Raw genomic sequence first — 16,736 nt, 5'->3', positions numbered from 1 at the left:
GAAGAAAGGCTCACAGGTGAGCAGAGTTTAAGACAATGATGTGAGGGCCAGGCGGTGGTGCACCTGGCTAAACGCATGCATTACCATGCTCAAGGGTCATGGTTCAAATCCCCAGTGATGCTCTGCTTCTCTTTCTTTCCCTCTCTTTTCACTGCTTGTGAAAATTTTCCCCCTCTTATGTTAAATGAATCTTTTTAAAAGGGGGCGAGAGCGAATTGTGCATGCATAAAGCCTCAGTGACACTAAATAATTTTTTAATAAAAGGCCTTCTTTCCTCTTAACATAAAAGGGTGGGAAACTTCACAAGTAGTGAAATAGTACTGCAAGTGTCTATCTCTCCCGTCCCTCTCAATTTCTCTCTCTATTCTAAATAAATAAAAATATTTAAAAGAGGGGGTTGGGCAGTCTGGCAGTAGGTTAAGTGCACGTGGCACACGAAGCGCAAGGACCAATCTTCAAGCCCTGACTCCCCACCTGCAGGGGAGTCGCTTCACAAGCGGTGAAGCAAGTCTGCAGGTGTTTCTCTTTCTCCCCCTCTCTCTATCTTCCCCTCTTCCTCTCTCTATTTCTCTCTGCCCTATCCAACAACGACGACATCATCAACAACAATAAAACAACAAGGGCAACAAAAGGGTAAATAATAAAAATAAATTTAAATTTAAAATATATATATTTAAAAGAGGGAGACTAATGATGTGGATGGGGAGGAGGTTCGAAAGGTACAGCACAGGAATTACATGTATGAGGCCTTGAGTTCAAGTACTGTACACGCTGTAGCACAGAAGTAATACGGGTGGGTGGGTGTTTCACTGATAAGACAAATGAATAAGCCCAAAGAAAGGGGGGGAGAGAGAAAGAGAGGAAGGAAGGGAGGAAGGAGGGAGAGAAGGAGGGAGGGAGGGGGGAAGGAAGGAAAAAAGAAGATTAAAAAAATGAAACACCCAACAATGAATGCTTGGTTTGGGGAAGGATTCACTTCCATTATACAGTCACCTTGCAGAAATGTTTACCATAAACCCAAGAGCCAATCTACTACAGCACATTATAGCAAAATCCAGATGATGGGACACTAAACATACAAGTTAAATTTACTCTCTTTAAACAAATTAAGAAAACAGAAGAGAGAAACAGGGTCAACTCTGTGTGGCTAGAGTCTTCTTTTACACTTAAACAAATCTTTACCAGTACTCATTACAGACTGTGGTCTGACAAGAAAGCTTGCTGAGAAGGGTGTACCCAGCCCAGGTTCAAGCCTTGGCCTCACAAGGGAGTGCCACATCGCTGGGAGGAAGTTCCAGTGCTATTATCTCTCTCTCTCCCTCTCTCTCTCTCTCTCTCACTCACTCACCAAATGAAAATGCTGGTCCAGGGACAATGACACTCTCACTCACTCACCAAATGAAAATGCTGGTCCAGGGACAATGACACTGCACATGCAGGGGGCCCCAAAAGAAGACATTATGAAAAGACTAGAAGCTTCAACACCGAGAATACAAACAGGTGGAATGATACGAGGCAGAACCTGTTTGAAAGCCGCACAGGAGCGGAGGTGCCAGGCAGCTGCTGGGTTGGCAATGAGGACCTGGAGGCTCACTATGTCTCAGTCAACTCGGAATTGCATTCACATTTCCCTAATACCTTTCTGCAAGGTGTGCAAATTATTCTTCAATGAAAAAAAAAGAAAAAAACTAAGCTAGTATAAAAAGGTATACTTCCTTAATTTCACAGAGAAAAGATTCAAACAGAAGCTGGTTGTTTTTATGTTTTAAAAAGGGATCTATCATAGAGCTCTGATAATAGCTGCGTTTTCCCTCAATGCAGGGAAGTAAATATAACCACACAAGCCCTCTGAGCCCATTGATGACTGCTTCAATTTCCAATAATTCTGGTCCTTCCTTCTAATTGTATGATTTTAAGCAAGGCTTTTAAAAAAGCAGCAGATTAGCAGTTCTCAACATCTTGAAATACACATTTTCAGGGGGAGAAGCTCGGCAGGAGATTCTCACCCGCCTCTTCCTCCCCCTCACACATGCTCCCGGCCCCCTCCCATTCCAACAAGCTGGAACGCCAAGCCACTATTCTCACACAGCTCCAGTAACCAACAAAATTCAACAAAAATGGCTGCTGGAAGGTAAGCATGCCAGTCTCTCTTTAAGATGAGGTCTATAAGCTATAAATGATCTGCAAAATGAAAACAAAAACAGTGTTTCCAATGCAGGGAGAAAAAGAAAAAGAAATTCTAAAGAACAATCTAAATCAGGCTTCTCTGATATATGACTTCAATCGGATCCTTTGCAGGCCTCTTGACACACCAGCAGCTCCTTAGAAAAGGAGCAGGGGGCTCTGGATAACTCACTGGGAAGGGTAATAGTAGCTGTCATTCCAGAAGAGACTGAAAGCACACATGCCCTGCCACAACCCCCAGGCCTAAGAGGGAAGCAGGGACCAACCTCTGAACCCTGGCTTTCTGCCCACTCTTTTCTCCCAAGGCAATGAATACAACATATGCCCTTAATCCAAGGAAAAAAAAAAAAAACTTCCTCAGACATACAGCACTCAAAAACGAAAATGTACAAGAAACCAAGAGATCACTGAACCTAACCAACCCAGTCGAGCATGTGTCCTACTGGGCACAATAGTGCTAGGTCTGAGCCCCAGGACCAGAGACACACCATGGACAGCAGGGAAGGGGCTCCATGGGTGGGAGAGCTGTGCTGTGCTGCCTCTCCTTCCTCCCTCCCTCTCTCTTCTCTCCTCTCTCATATTTGAAAGAAAGAGGGAGAGAGAGAAAGAAAGGGAAACAGGGTCATAGAAGCTGCTTGGCAAGCCAGCACACGCGCACACACGCTGAGTTTGCTCCCCAGCACTGCATTAAAAACAGTGGGGGCAGGAAGTAAAAGATCAGCAAAAGGGAAGCAGAAAATAAAGGGCCGGGAGGTGGCACAGGACCTGACCTGCGAACATGAGGTTTGGAGTTCAATCCCAGCACCTAGTGTGCCAGAAGGATGCTCTGGCTCTCTCTAATCACTTTTTTCTTTTTTTTTTTTTTTTAATGCTTAGGATACAATAATCAGGAAAAAGAGAGCAGTGTGGTACCATTTTATAAACACTGTGATGTGTGAGCACACACAGCTGGTCCTCACTGAGAGACCTCGAGGTCTGTCACAAACAAAGAGTCCTGACCGGCTAGTTGGTGTAGTTTTTTGTCTAACGTTTGTATTTATTGTGCATCTCATAGTATATTTATTTCCTCTATCTTTATTACAGAACAGTATGAGGTACAGGGCTAAATGAACACTTAAAATCCAATTACAGTATTGTCAGTGATGGAAAGGTGGCATTAAACTACTTAAAGATGGTTAACAGACCCACTCCCAGGTCAGGACATCATGCCTGAAATACTGGGAAGGGGCAGCACTTAGTTTAGTGGCAGATTTGTTTATCAACCTGGTTTGAGGAGCATAACCCAGTCACTATGTGAGGACTACCTGTATATGTGTCAAAACACACATGCACGTATACTCTTCTCCACAAACCTTTACAGGCAGGGATTAAAATGCAGAAAGTATCTCCCAAAATCAACAGAAAATGGTGGGGAGATACTTTTTATATGCTATTTTTTATATTCCAAATAATCTATCTTGAGCCTAACTATATGAAAAACCAAAGGCTTTTTTCTTCAAGAGAAGCAGTATTAATAATTCACACAGCACTTACTACACGTAGGGCCTTAGGTTTGGCCACTCCTCCCCGAGCCCACAGGTGAGTACTTGTGAGTACAGTCTGGTTATGGCCATGGCCTTCAGGGGACACCTGCAAAAGGTACCTGAAAAAGCCTGGGCCAACTAAGGAAGGACCTGTTTAGAGACAGAACCAGGCAGGCCCAGGCACCCGCCCCTGCTGGCAGTATGTGGGCCCAGGAAGAGCTGTCTCAGCTCAGGGCAAGGCCTGGCTACCCACCTGAGCACCATCACAACTGTCACCATGATCAGGGCAGCCAAACCAACCTTGAGTCACTAAGGGTTGATCGTAGAACACGTACTGCTCACCTTCCAGGGTCAGGAAGCAAAACAGGCTGGGACTTTCAGGCCCCAGCATGAAATACAGCCACATGCAGAGGCACATCACCTGCTAGGGGATAGCAGAGGGGTGGAAGTGCTGGGCACTGGATGAATGATGCCCATGCCCAGGGTAGCCAAATCAGGAGGGAGAAGCAACTGCAGAGGATACTATTAGGAAACTAGAAATTTTTCTTTCAAACTATGCCACTCATTCCCAAGAAGCATCTAGATCCTTTTTTTTTCCTTTTTTTTTTTTAATATTTGTTTATTCCCTTTTGTTGCCCTTGTTGTTTTATTGTTGTAGTTATTATTGTTATTGCTATTGATGTCATTGTTGGATAGGACAGAGAGAAGTGGAGAAAGGAGAGGAAGACAGAGTGGGGAGAGAAAGATAGATACCTGCAGACTTGCTTCATTGCCTGTGAAGCAACTCCTCTACAGGTGGGGAGCCAGGGGCTCGAACCGGGATCCTTGTGCCGGTCCTTGCCCTTCACGCCACATGCGCTTAACCTGCTGAGCTACCGCCTGACTGCCACATCTAGATCCTTCTATGAGCCAAACACACAAAGGCCACAGAACAGAGCACTGAGCAGCTTCCCTGACAGGCCACCTGACAAGCTAATGTGACAACCACTCAGTGACACCTCTCCTCACATGACAGTGCTCTCTGCAGAGCAGAGGACAGCCTGGATGGACCTCAGTCCAGGCCTTCAACAGCAACAGCATTAGAGCATCCTGTCCTCCATCCAAGGGACAAGACGGCACCATGGTCAGACACATTGTATCCAGGCAATTAATTTCTTTTCAGCACTGTCACAGTTTTCTCTTCTACAGAATTCTGTTTGTAATTTGAAATGACAGAAGCGAGACGTAGCACAGCCTTCTGGAGCTTTCCATGGCCCTCCCAGCAATAGCATCACTGTGTTTTCTACAGCGACACCTGCCTGTCAATATATGCAACTGCAAGTCCCATCTTGGACCAGATTCCAGAGATGGAGCCCGCGGAGAAGCATAGAAGGGTTGGAGGCTAGAATCTAAGATACTATTGGTTTGGTGCCCCTCTCTCCTTACACAGCGCTAGTGATAACTACTGGCATTTCGAAAAGTGACCTACTACCCCCAAAAGTCCTTTAAGCACTCATTACTAGCTCAAGTACACTAGAAGCAGGCTCTAGGCAGCATTTTTAATGGGGTACAAAAAAGGTAAAGCAGAGGTAAGAATAGTTTTCAAATGTTTGTTTTCAGATCTGTCAAACATGGCATTTCAGAGATTTGGACTACAACTTTCTATTCTGTTGCTGGAAAACCTTTAAGTAGCTAAAGGCTGAGAACATTCTAGTCTTCAGAAGTGGTGGTCTCGCATCAGTCTAAGGCTTCCCAAACCATGCAAGTATATTCAGTCTACATTTCCTGGGACAGAACTTGCAAAACTGACTAGAATTCTATCTCAGAACATAAAACATTGGTTCAAGACCAGAAAAATAAAAGGAGGTGGAGGTTGGGGGTGAATCTTTTTTGGATTGTGAAATGACACTACAACTTTGGCAGGGAGTGTGTTAAGCTTTACTCCTAGAGTTCCATAGGACTGTAAGCCTATAATCAATAATAAATCAATAAAAGGCGTGTCTACTAAAAAATAAAATAAAATAAAATAAAATAAAATAAAATAAAAGCCTGTGATGACAAGCCAGCTATTCTAAGCTATGAATAGCCACTAGTGAGACTGAAAGAGTCTCAGCAGTGGAGACCCAAACATTCAGGGCCTGCTTCACCACAGGCAATTCCACTACAATTGCAGTCTGTTTCTAAGAGCCTACTGATGATCTTAAGTGAGGGTTATTACACTCGGAAATCAAAAATAAGTCCCCTCTTTTAAACAGTTTAGAAACAACTGAAAAATCAGTAAAGCATACATGTCTCCTATTGTGGAAAAGTCTGGAAACAAAGTAAGGTACCAAGGTGAAAACTGAAAACACTCACAATTCCATCACCTTGCGATCATCCTCCTAGATGTTTGTTCCACATGTAATTTTAAATGTTCTTCAAACCTGCTATTAGTTTAAAACCTTTTTTTTCTCACTTACCAGCTTATTATGAGAATTATCTGTGCAAGTGATCAGCAAAAGAAACTAAGCAAGCAGCGGTCAAGCTGATGGGGCATCGCTGGCTCCACCAGCTCTATGGAACCCTCTGGAAATGGCACACCTGCTGTCCAGGGATTCAGCTTCTTTTACCTCAGACAAGTCTCAGCTCTGCTTGGAAAGCGGCTCCACTCAGATTACCTAGGATAATCTCCTACACTTTAAACTACCTGGACTTCAATCCCATTTACAAAGCACCTCACAGCAGCACCCGGAGCAGCCTGTGACTATCACTAGGACACAGCTCAAACAGGTTGATGCTCAGAGCTGCCCATCCTGATACCAGCCAGCATCTTCTAAAAGAGTTTATAAATGTATGCAGTCACTCCCTAACAAAAATGTAATATTCCTCTAGAATGATGCCCATGTAAATAAAGTTGGAATAAAGAGTGGATACCTTTGAGTATTCAGTTCACATTCTCACATCAATTATCCTACAGAAAGATTACCAAAAAGGAGAGCAATGCGCAGAAAGTGTTTCGGAAACCTGCACAAGGTCACTTTGGGCTTGGGGCAGAATACGACACATAAGCACACAGTAATGACTGCGTGAGGGAAGCAGAGACTCCTGTGTAACTAACCTGACGATTTCTAGAGCTCACAAAGAGCTCCAGAAGTGGAACTAATCTAGATATAGGGGCTCTGGAAAGACACCAAATAAAACTTAAAGACAAGCTTCTAAAGGAACAGAGTGGCATGTAAATAGGTTAAATGCCTGCAAGAACAAAAATCAACACTCTTTAAAGGAAAGCAACAGTCAAGAGATATGTTGAATGTGTAGTACTTGTGACAGCTAGTATTCAATATAAGTCACCAGACATGTAAAGCAGAAAAATGTGACCCAAAATCGGGAGAAGACTCAGATGGAATTAGCAGATGAAAACTTAATTCTTATGCAGGCGCCAAGAAATAAGCTGAGGGCCTTTTATGTGCTTATTGATATCACCAAAAAGTCTCCCCAGCCCAATTTTTTTTAAATCTTTTTTTTAATTACTTATTTATTATTGGATAGGGTCAAAGAGAAATTGAGAGGGATGGGGGAATATAAAGATGGAAATAGACAGAGATACCTGCACCTCTACTTCACCACTCATGAAGCTTTCCTCTTGCAGGTGGGAGCCAGGGGCTTGAACCCAGATCCTTACACACTGTAATGTGTGTACATAACCAGGTACGCCACCACCTAGGCCCACCCAATTGTTTTACTCTATAATTTTTAATATATTTCTAAATTATCTTTATTTATTTATTTATTGGATAGAGACAGCCAGAAATTGAGACAGGGGTGATAGAGAGGGAGAGAGACAGAGAGACACCTGCAGCCCTGCTTCATCATTTGCAAAGCTTTCCCCCAGCAGGTGGGGACCAGGGGCTAGAACCTGGGTCCTTGCACACTGTAACATACACTCAACCAGGTGCACCACCGCCTGGTTTATTCTATAATTATTATAGAATTATAATTATTCTATAATTTTTAAAAAATATTTTTAATGCTTTATCTTTCTTATATTTGATAGAACAGGGAAATTGAGAAGGAAGGGGTATGATAGAGAGGGAAAAAAAAGAGACACATGCAGCACTGCCTCACCACTTGCCCCCTGAAGGTGGGGAACCAAGGACTTGAACCCAGGTCCCTGCACACTATAATGTGTGTGCTCAACCAAGTGTGCCACAACCCAGTCTCATCATTCTATAGACTTAGAGAAGAGATGAGAGACACCAAAGTGCCACTCTGCCCATCAGTAAGACCCCTCTGGTGCTGTCCATGGTCTGCCTATGTGGTACCATATTCATAGTAAGGTGTGTGTGCTACTCACTGAGCCATCTCCCAGTCCCAGCAGATGATGACCTTAAACAGCTACCACAAATATACTAAAACAATAAAGGAAAACAATGAGAGTAGAAATCAGAACTACCGGGGACCAGGAGACAGCTCACCAAGTAGAGCACACTTCTTACCATGGACAAGGCCTCAGGTTCAAGCTCCAGCACTAGATGTGAGCACCACAGCACCAGGATAAGCTCTATGGGTGGTGAAAGGGTACTATGGTATCTCTCCCTCTTCCTCTCTCTCTCTGAAATAAAAAGAATGAAAAGTTGGTCCAGGAGCAACAGAATTACATATCTGTGAAGTCCCAATGCCATAAAAATAAATAAATATTAAAAAAGGAGATCAAACATGAAGCTAGTGAGAGAGAATGCATTCCAAATGAAACACACAAAAGACTTAAAGGAGGTCTTCCCAATAATAATAATAACAACAACAAATAGCCTAAAGGAAGGTCAAAAAGTCCCAAGTAGCATAAATGTAAAGAAAACCAGAACAAATAATAATCAAACATATAAAATGGGAACAGAAGCCGATCTTGGATGGACCTTGAAAAATTCATGTTAAGTGAAATACGTCAGAAACAGAAGGATGAATATGGAATGATCTTACTCTCAGGCAGAAGTTGAAAAACAAGATCAGAAGAGAAAACACAAGTAGAACCTGAACTGGAATTGGCATGTTGCACCAAAGTAAAAGACTCTGGGGTGGGTGGGTAAGGAGAATACAGGTCCAAAAAGGATGACAGAGGACCTAGTGGGGGTTGTATTGTTATATGGAAAACTGAGAAATGTTATGCATGTACAAACTATTGTATTTACTGTCGAATATAAAACATTAATTCCCCAATAAAGAAATTTTTAAAAATAATAAAATAAATAAAATAAAAAGGGAACAGGAGACATAGCATAATAGTTATGCAAAAAGACTCCCAAGCCTAAGGCTCTAAGATCACAGGTTCAGTCCCTACACCACCGTAAGTCAGAGCTGAGCAGTGTAAAAAAGAAAGAAAGAAAGAGAGAGAAAGAAAGAAAGAAAAGAGAAAGAAATGAAGGAAGGAAAGAAGGAAGAAAGGATACAAATAACCTTAAAAGAATAGAGTGTAGGGGGCCAGATGGTAGCACATTGGGTGAAGCACACACGGTGCAAAGCACAAGGACATGCATAAGGATCCACATTCAAACCCCTAGCTCCCCACCTGCGGGGGGGGGGGTTGATTCATGAGCGGTGGAGCAGGTCTGCAGGTGTCTTACTCTCCCCTTCTGTCTTCCCCTCTCCCTCTGTCTTCCATCCTCTCTCAAATTCTCTCTGTCCTATCCAATAACAATGACAGCAATAACAACAACAATGACAAACAGCAAGGGCAACAAAAGGAAAAAATAGCCTCCAGGAGCAGTGAACTCCTAGTGCAGGCACCGAGACCTAGCAATAACCGTGGAGACAAAAAAAAAAAAAGAAAGAAAGAAAAAAAAAGTGGCGTGTAGGAAAGAAATCACATAAGCACATATAGGAGAACAAAGCTCACTAACCCACTTCTCATAAAAAATTATGTGAAAGCTGAGAAGATAAGAGCTCAGGTTCAATCCCTAGCACAACCATATACTCTGTTCCACTCTCATTCTCTTTCTCTCATAAAAATTATATATATATATTTCCTAAAACACAGGTAAGCCAAAAGATAATGCACTGACATTCTTTAAAATGTTGAAGACAAAAATTGTCAATTTGGATTTCTATAGACAGCAAAAATATTTTTAGAAATGAGAACTAAATAGAGATGTTTTTAGATAAACAAAAGCTGTATGAATTCATCAGCAACAAACCCACACTACAATTTAGAGAGACTAGAAGAATTTAGATTTCTGAATTCAAAGATACCAGGGTAAAGTGAAATACTAGGTCCCTCAACCTTGGGCTGCTCCCACTTCTGGACACCAAACTAGATTTCATCCCTCCTCAACCAGAGAGCCACATTCACACCTCACTCCCTATCTCTACTGACTGGGGCCAAGCACCCAACGTTCTCTGACTAAGCAATCCAACATAATCCTGAAGACTTCGAAGTCTTCGAAGTCTTACCCCATCCTAGCACCACAAAACCTATTTTCCCATACTTTACGTCACTCCAAGCTGTTCAATTCACTTCGTTAACCAGAAACATTTAAACATTTCCCCAGAAAGAGAGGGACAGGGAAAGGGGACAAAAAGAGCAAGCTAAGTAGAGAAACAAACAAGAGGGAGCAGATTTTCCTACACACACAACTGGCCAGATGCATTACAGCTGTCTTACAGACACTAGCACAGCTCACACACACACTGAGGGAGTAGTTCTTTCAGGCAAATGTGTGCAGAGAAGTAGCCTGCAGTACCAGGACAGCTAACTCCTAAAGACTGAGGAGAAATGTGAGCTCAAGTCAATCCCTGCCACTCATCAGCCTCATGACCTCTGGCTACCTTTCAATGTCCACTGCAAATACATGAAGGTGCTCTCATTATATCCATCTTGCAACAGGAAAAAAAAAAAAAGACAAAGAAAAGTGACACTGCTTGCCCAAAAGAATGCACTTAGTATTAAGTCAAAGGCTCTAGAATCCCTGGGCCAACAGTTCCTTCCTTCTAACAGACTGCCTTAAGAGATGTGATTAGATGTGGAGAGCCATGGAGCTCAAATTAGCAGTGCTCCTGCAGAGAAGGAACACTCCAGTAAAGACTCCGAAACAATCCCTACACAATATAGGGAAAAAGTGTAACTCAGTGAGTCAGATACTCTGCTTCTGGCTCTAGATCTTAGTGAACTGTACTATTTGCCATCATGCACAGGTCCTATCACCTTACCTTGTAAGGGAGAAAAGAGAAGAAAACCAGTAAACCAGTCTCTCATGCAACATAACCAAACGACTGTGTGTGTTACAAAAAGAGAAACCCATATGGGTGAACCCAACCACCAGATGTCAGCAAGAGAAAAAAGAAAGCTGCCAAGTATAAATTCTTACTTGGGAAGAGCTGAGGGTTCAATTGGGACTTTGGTAACACCAGCCTCTGCTCCGGATGGCTCTGGCTCTCGCAAGCAGGGGGCTGCCTCGGACCGGGTAGCTGCTGGGCCAGGAGGTTCCTGAGGTCCACCGGGGTCTGTGGTGGAGTCAATCTCGACCTCCTGAACCGGGACTGGGACCAGGTCTCGCTCCACAGCAGCCATTGCTGTAGCTGTCTCCTCTTCTTCCTTTCTCCTGATTTTCTCCTCTAGCTCCTTTCTCCTCTTTTCATCATCTTGACGGGCCATGTGGTCAAAGCTTTTGAATACCTAAAAATCAAACACCAATTCAGGAATAAGTTCACTGTCCCGTGATTCCTTAGAAACTAACTTTTTCCAAAACAAAGGCCTCAAATCTTCATCTGCAATATTCTTATCTTTAGGTTCATGATTAGTCAACAATTTGTCCTGCCTTATATCTTAACTCTTTTTCAGCCACCAGGTTCCAGATGCTACCATGATGCCAACCTGACTTCCCTGGGCAGATGACCCCACCAATGTGTCCTGGAGCCCCGCCTGTCCAGAGCCTTGCCCCACTAGGGAAAGAGAAAGACAGGCTGGGAGTTATGGATCATCCTGTCAATACCCATGTTCAGCAGAGAAGCAATTATCGAAGCCAGACCTTCCATCTTCTGCACCCCATAATGTCCCTGGGTCCATACACCCAGAGGGATAAAGAATAGGGAAGCTGAGGAGTCCGGCAGTAGTGCAGCAGGTTAAGTGCACTTGGCGCAAGGATCCTCATAAGGGTCCCAGTTCAGTTCGAGCCCTTGGCTCCCCCACCTGCAGGGGAGTCGCTTCACAGGCGGTGAAGCAGGTCTGCAGGTGTCTATCTTTCTCTCCCTCTCTGTCTTCCCCTCCTCTCTCCATTTCTCTGTCCTATCCAACAATGACATCAATAACAATAATAACTACAACAATAAAACAACAAGGGCAACAAAAGGAAATAAATAAATAAATATTAAAAAAAGAATAGGGAAGCTATCAAGGGAGGGGATTGGATATGGAGTTCTGGTGGTAGGAATTGTGTGGAATTGTACCCCTGTTATCCTATGGTCTTGTCAATATTTCCATTTTATAAATAAAAAAATATTTTTAAAAAAGAAAGAAATGTATCAAAGGAGACTGTTGTTCCTTTTGGCAAAGGAGAAATGCATTCAACTTTACTAAAAAAAAAAAAAGTATATATATATATATATGATAGGGTGGGGGAGATTGCATAATGGTTATGCAAAGAAACTATCATGCCTAGAACTCCAAAGTCCTGAGTTCAATCCTCTGAACCAACATAAGCCAGAGCTGAGCAGTACTCTGGTAAAAATAAATAAATAAAATAAAATAAAAATAACCTTTAAAAGATTGGTCAAAGTAATTCACCTCGGTACTGCTTTGCCATGTTCATAGTTGAGGTTCAAGTCCAAAACCCACTATACTGAAGGAAGTTTTGGTGCTGTGGTCACTTTCACTCTCTCTGCCTATTGTTACTGTGTATATATATTATACATTTTTTTAAGTGAGAATTCCAAAATCAGTACAAGTGAAACCTTGTTTGAAAACTCACAATATTTACATACTTGAGTCCAACTCTAGAGCCTATAGGATGTGGAACTAAGTAATGCCACCTGTCATTTTGGTCACTGCACTGTCTTATTCACAACACAAAGAATTCTGCTCTGGTACTAAGAGTTATAAAGGTACCAATTCAGACTCAAGAAGAAAGAGGAAGAGTCAGGAGATAGCTAGCCCAGTAGAGTACATACCTTGCTGAGCACGGGGCCCAGAGTTTAAGCCCCATCAAGACAAGGGAGCACTACAGACAGTACCAGAGTTCCATGGATGGTAGAGAGATGGTGTGGTATCTCACCTCTCTTTGTGTCTATATCTCTTCTCCTTCTCTCAAAGAAGTAGCAAAAAAGTTTTTTTTTTAATTGGGCCAGGGAAGTGACTCAGCAATGGTACTGTATGTAAGTAAGGTCCTGTATTCATTTCCCCAGCATCACATTAGAAAAAAAGTACGGCTCGGAGATAATCCAGTGGGTAAAGAGTTGAACACTCAATCATGAGCTCAGTCCTGAGTTCAATCCCAGTCATTGCATGGGCTAGAGTGATGCTTTAACTCTCTCTCCAATATTAAAAAGAGAGAGACAGCAGAAAAATGAAAATAAAAGTCCAACCAACGTAACACAAACAAGCTTAAGACTGCCACAGTCTTCCCCAATGTTCAGGCTGAGGGGAGGTGGGTTTCAGGAAGCCTGGTCCTCCAAAGGACCAAAATGTCAAAACAACAACTCCTACCCTCTAGCAATTCAAATTTTGGTGTGTGGATCACCCCTTAGTTTCTTCTGGAACACAAGCAGACCCATAAAGTGCTGGGGTCCTCTACCCAAAAGTACACAAGAAAGAGGCCCCACTCACGAGCACACACGGCTCCATGCAGTCAGGATAGGCCCCAGGAGACAACTGACAGGAAAGGCATGGCTGGACATCTACGGCTGTAGCTGCAGCACTGTCAGCACAGGGAAACAGATGAGCATCCCGGTGAAAGGAATTCAAAGGTCTCTTAGGAGGAAGGGACTCTGAAGGAGCCCCCAAGTAAAAGATACATACCTACAGCCAACTATGGGAGGAAACAGCACAGCTCCGAGTGACAACATCAAGAAATAGCTACTGCAGGGGCCTGAGTGTTAATCCCACATTACTGTGCACAAGGACCAGGGTTTTAGCCCCTGCACCCCACAGGCAGGGGGGTGCTTCACAAGCAGTGAAGCAGGCCTGCAGGTATCTCTCTTCCTCATTCCCTATCTCCCCCTCCCCTCTCGATTTCTGTCCTATCAAGTATAACAGAAAGGAGAAGAAAAAAAGTGGGGGGGGGGGAATGGCCGCTAGGAGCAGTGGATTCATAGTGTCAGCACTAAGCCTGAACAATAACCCTGGTGGCAATTAAGGGGAAAAAGGAACAGCTCCTGCAAAAGCAGGAAGGCTTGGAGGCTCACCCGTGAAAGTGGGTGGGAGAACACTCTTACATCCATTCCAGCAATCACACTCGCCTGCTATTTACCCAAAGGAGTTGAAAACTTGTGTCCACACAAAAGAACCTGTGCACCGATATTTACAGTAGCTTTATTCCGAGCTGCCAAAACATGGGAGCCACCAGCGTGGTTTGTCACACAGTGGTGTATATGATTCAGTGCCAGAAAGAAATGAGCTGTTGAGTCAGGCAAACAAATGGGGAAAACATCAATGTGCATTACTGAGTGAATGAAATGAATCTGAAAAAGCAACAGACTATACATTGTCTGATTCCAGTGGTAAGGCACATTGAAAAAGAAAGAACTATCCAAGTAGCAAAAAGACCAGAGGTTGGCTGGGGTAGGGGGAGGCAAAGAGACACTGCAAAATACATTGTCTAACCAACCTGCAGGTTTCAGCTGGACTTGAGCACACAAAAGCTGAAAGCACTCTGTCAGCTGGAAAGCAGTGGAAGAACTGTGGGTGCTAGCAGCAGCATCTCTCTCTTCTCACATTCTAACAAACAGGCTCAAAGCTTGACTAAGAAAGTCCTTTCCATCCCATTAAAGTTCTACCTTGGTTACAAAACCTGTGTGTGGGGGGGGGCGGATCCACAGCGGCAGACCACAGGACTCACATGCAAGAGGTCCCAGTTTCTATCCCCGCTACCAGTGGGAAGCCAGAATTGAGCGATACTCTGGCTTTAAAAATAAATAAATAAATAAGGGGGGCAGGCAGTGGTGCGCCTGGTTAAGCGCACACATTACAGTATGCAAGGACCAAGATTCAAGCCCCTGGTCTCCACATGCAGGGAGAAGCTTCCTGAGTGTTGAAGCAGGGCTGGTGTCTCTCAGTCTCTTTTCCTCTCTACTCTCAATTTCTCTCTATATCCAAAAATAAATAAATAATATAAGAATAAATAAATAGTGGTGGCGGTAGCTCAGTGGGTAAAACATTGGACTTTCAAGCATGAGGTCCCGAGTTCAATCCCTGGAAGCACATGTGCCAGAGTGATGACTGGTTCTTTGTCTCTCGCCTATCTTTCTCATTAATAAATAAATAGTCTTAAGTAAACATGGTAATTTGAAAATAAATAAGTAAATGTAAATACGTATCTTAATTTCTTAACACCACTGTCTCTATTCTTTTCCTTCCCATGGTCTTTGTCCCGTACTTGAATTTGCGTGGTAGCCATTGCTTTCTGTTACCTTTTACCCTTTGCGAGAAGAGAGACCATTGTCCCGCACGTCCCGTCCTCATTCGGTCAACAGTACTCGTCACACTCCAAGGTAACCACCCACCCCCGCCGAGGCTGCTCCCGGCACCTTCAACACACAGCCATCTCAACTCGCTCCGTGGAGCCCTCTGATGTCTGACGATGTCTGGGACCCGGGATGTCGCCCCCCGCCCCCGGGCCTGATCGGCTGTCGCTCCCCGGACAGAAGCAGCAGACACCATCCCGGGCCACCCGCTAGCAACTTGACCGCCAGCCCCGCGGCGGGAGGCGGGTTCCCGGCGACACCGGAGCCCGAGGGGGATCCCCGGAGCGGGCGGGCGGGGCGGCCGGGAGGAGAGAGCGCCCGGCCTCACCTGCAGCACTAGGGCCTGCGCGGCCCCCTGCGGGAAGCCCATACGGTCGGACGGATGGCGCAGCAGGCGATAGAAGTCGGTCTTGCGGTAGAGGAAGCCGAAGAGCACGCGCAAGAAGTCCTGGACGTTGCCCACATGCTGCAGGATGCCCAGCAGGGCCTGGTCGTAGAGCTCAGCCGCTCCAGGCTCCATGGCGTCGCTGGCCACTGGGCAGCTCGCTTACCGCGGGCGGAGCTGGCCAAGAACACTTCCGGCGCGCTGTTCTAACTGCTCGGCCGACTGACGCGCCCCCTGAGACTTTCGTTCCGCGCTTCGCGGTGCCTGAGGCGGTCTGTTCCCGGGCATCCCCACCTCGCTCCCGGGTTTCCCCGAGATCATTCACTCAACAGCCAGCGAGGCCACCAAAGTGGCTCCCAGGGGCAGTGAGCCTGGGCTGGAGGGAGTGGGCCAAGTTAGAGCCGGAAGGAATAACGCAGGCCGGTGACGTCACGTGACCCACCCCCAGCAGTACTGTCGCAGACCTGTAGGAGCCCGCTGGGTAGTTTTCTCTCTGGGCTTTTAACCAGGGCTCTCTGCCCGTGGTCACAGGGTACGTTCAAGTGGTGACATTGGTAAATAAAAGGTGGGAGGAGGACGAGAAGAGAGCTTAGTAGTTGTGTAGACTATCATGCCTGAATCTCCAAAGTCTTAGGTTCAATCCTCAGTACCACTGTAAGCCAGACCTGAGCAGTGAGTGCATTGACAAATTTATATATATATATGAAAGAAAATAAACTATTAATATCTGTTTTAAAAAAACATGCTCGCATGTTTCATGGAAAAAGCTCAATGCCCAGTGTTGGTTGTCCTGTCATTGTGAAATACACCTGCGTGGTAAATAGGTGTCTGCAGAGCATATACACATCTATGTCACAGATGTGTCCATCTAATAAAAAGAAAAAGGAAAAATGGCCACCAGGAACGGTTGAGTCGTTGTGCCGGCACCAAACCCCAGTAATAAATAACTTTGGTGGCAGTAGGACGAAAAGAAAAGGAGAGAAGAGAAAGCATAAACTGGGTAGGGTACATTTGGAGAT

At 44.5% G+C, this 16,736-nt stretch overlaps 1 protein-coding gene across 3 annotated transcripts in view; it reads right to left on the bottom strand.

Annotated features, from left to right (window-relative positions):
- NUDCD3 (NudC domain containing 3) overlaps positions 1 to 16,088 on the bottom strand; it is a 79,083-nt gene extending 62,995 nt beyond the window's left edge. The window contains exons 1-2 of one of the 3 annotated variants that reach the window (XM_060171605.1): positions 15,661 to 16,088; positions 11,024 to 11,331 (exon numbers count right to left, since the gene is read on the bottom strand). In XM_060171605.1, the coding sequence (XP_060027588.1) occupies positions 11,024 to 11,331; positions 15,661 to 15,852 (500 nt within the window). In that variant the 5' untranslated portion in view covers positions 15,853 to 16,088. The remainder of the gene's footprint in view (positions 1 to 11,023; positions 11,332 to 15,660) is intronic. The other 2 variants (XM_060171606.1, XM_007524404.3) reach the window with 2 other exon arrangements.
- Between the last annotated feature and the right edge of the window lie 648 nt (positions 16,089 to 16,736).

The sequence above is a fragment of the Erinaceus europaeus genome, chromosome 14, assembly GCF_950295315.1.
Source record: "Erinaceus europaeus chromosome 14, mEriEur2.1, whole genome shotgun sequence".
NCBI classification, from domain to species: Eukaryota; Metazoa; Chordata; class Mammalia; order Eulipotyphla; family Erinaceidae; genus Erinaceus; species Erinaceus europaeus.
This window is presented reverse-complemented; position numbering and strand designations above follow the sequence as displayed.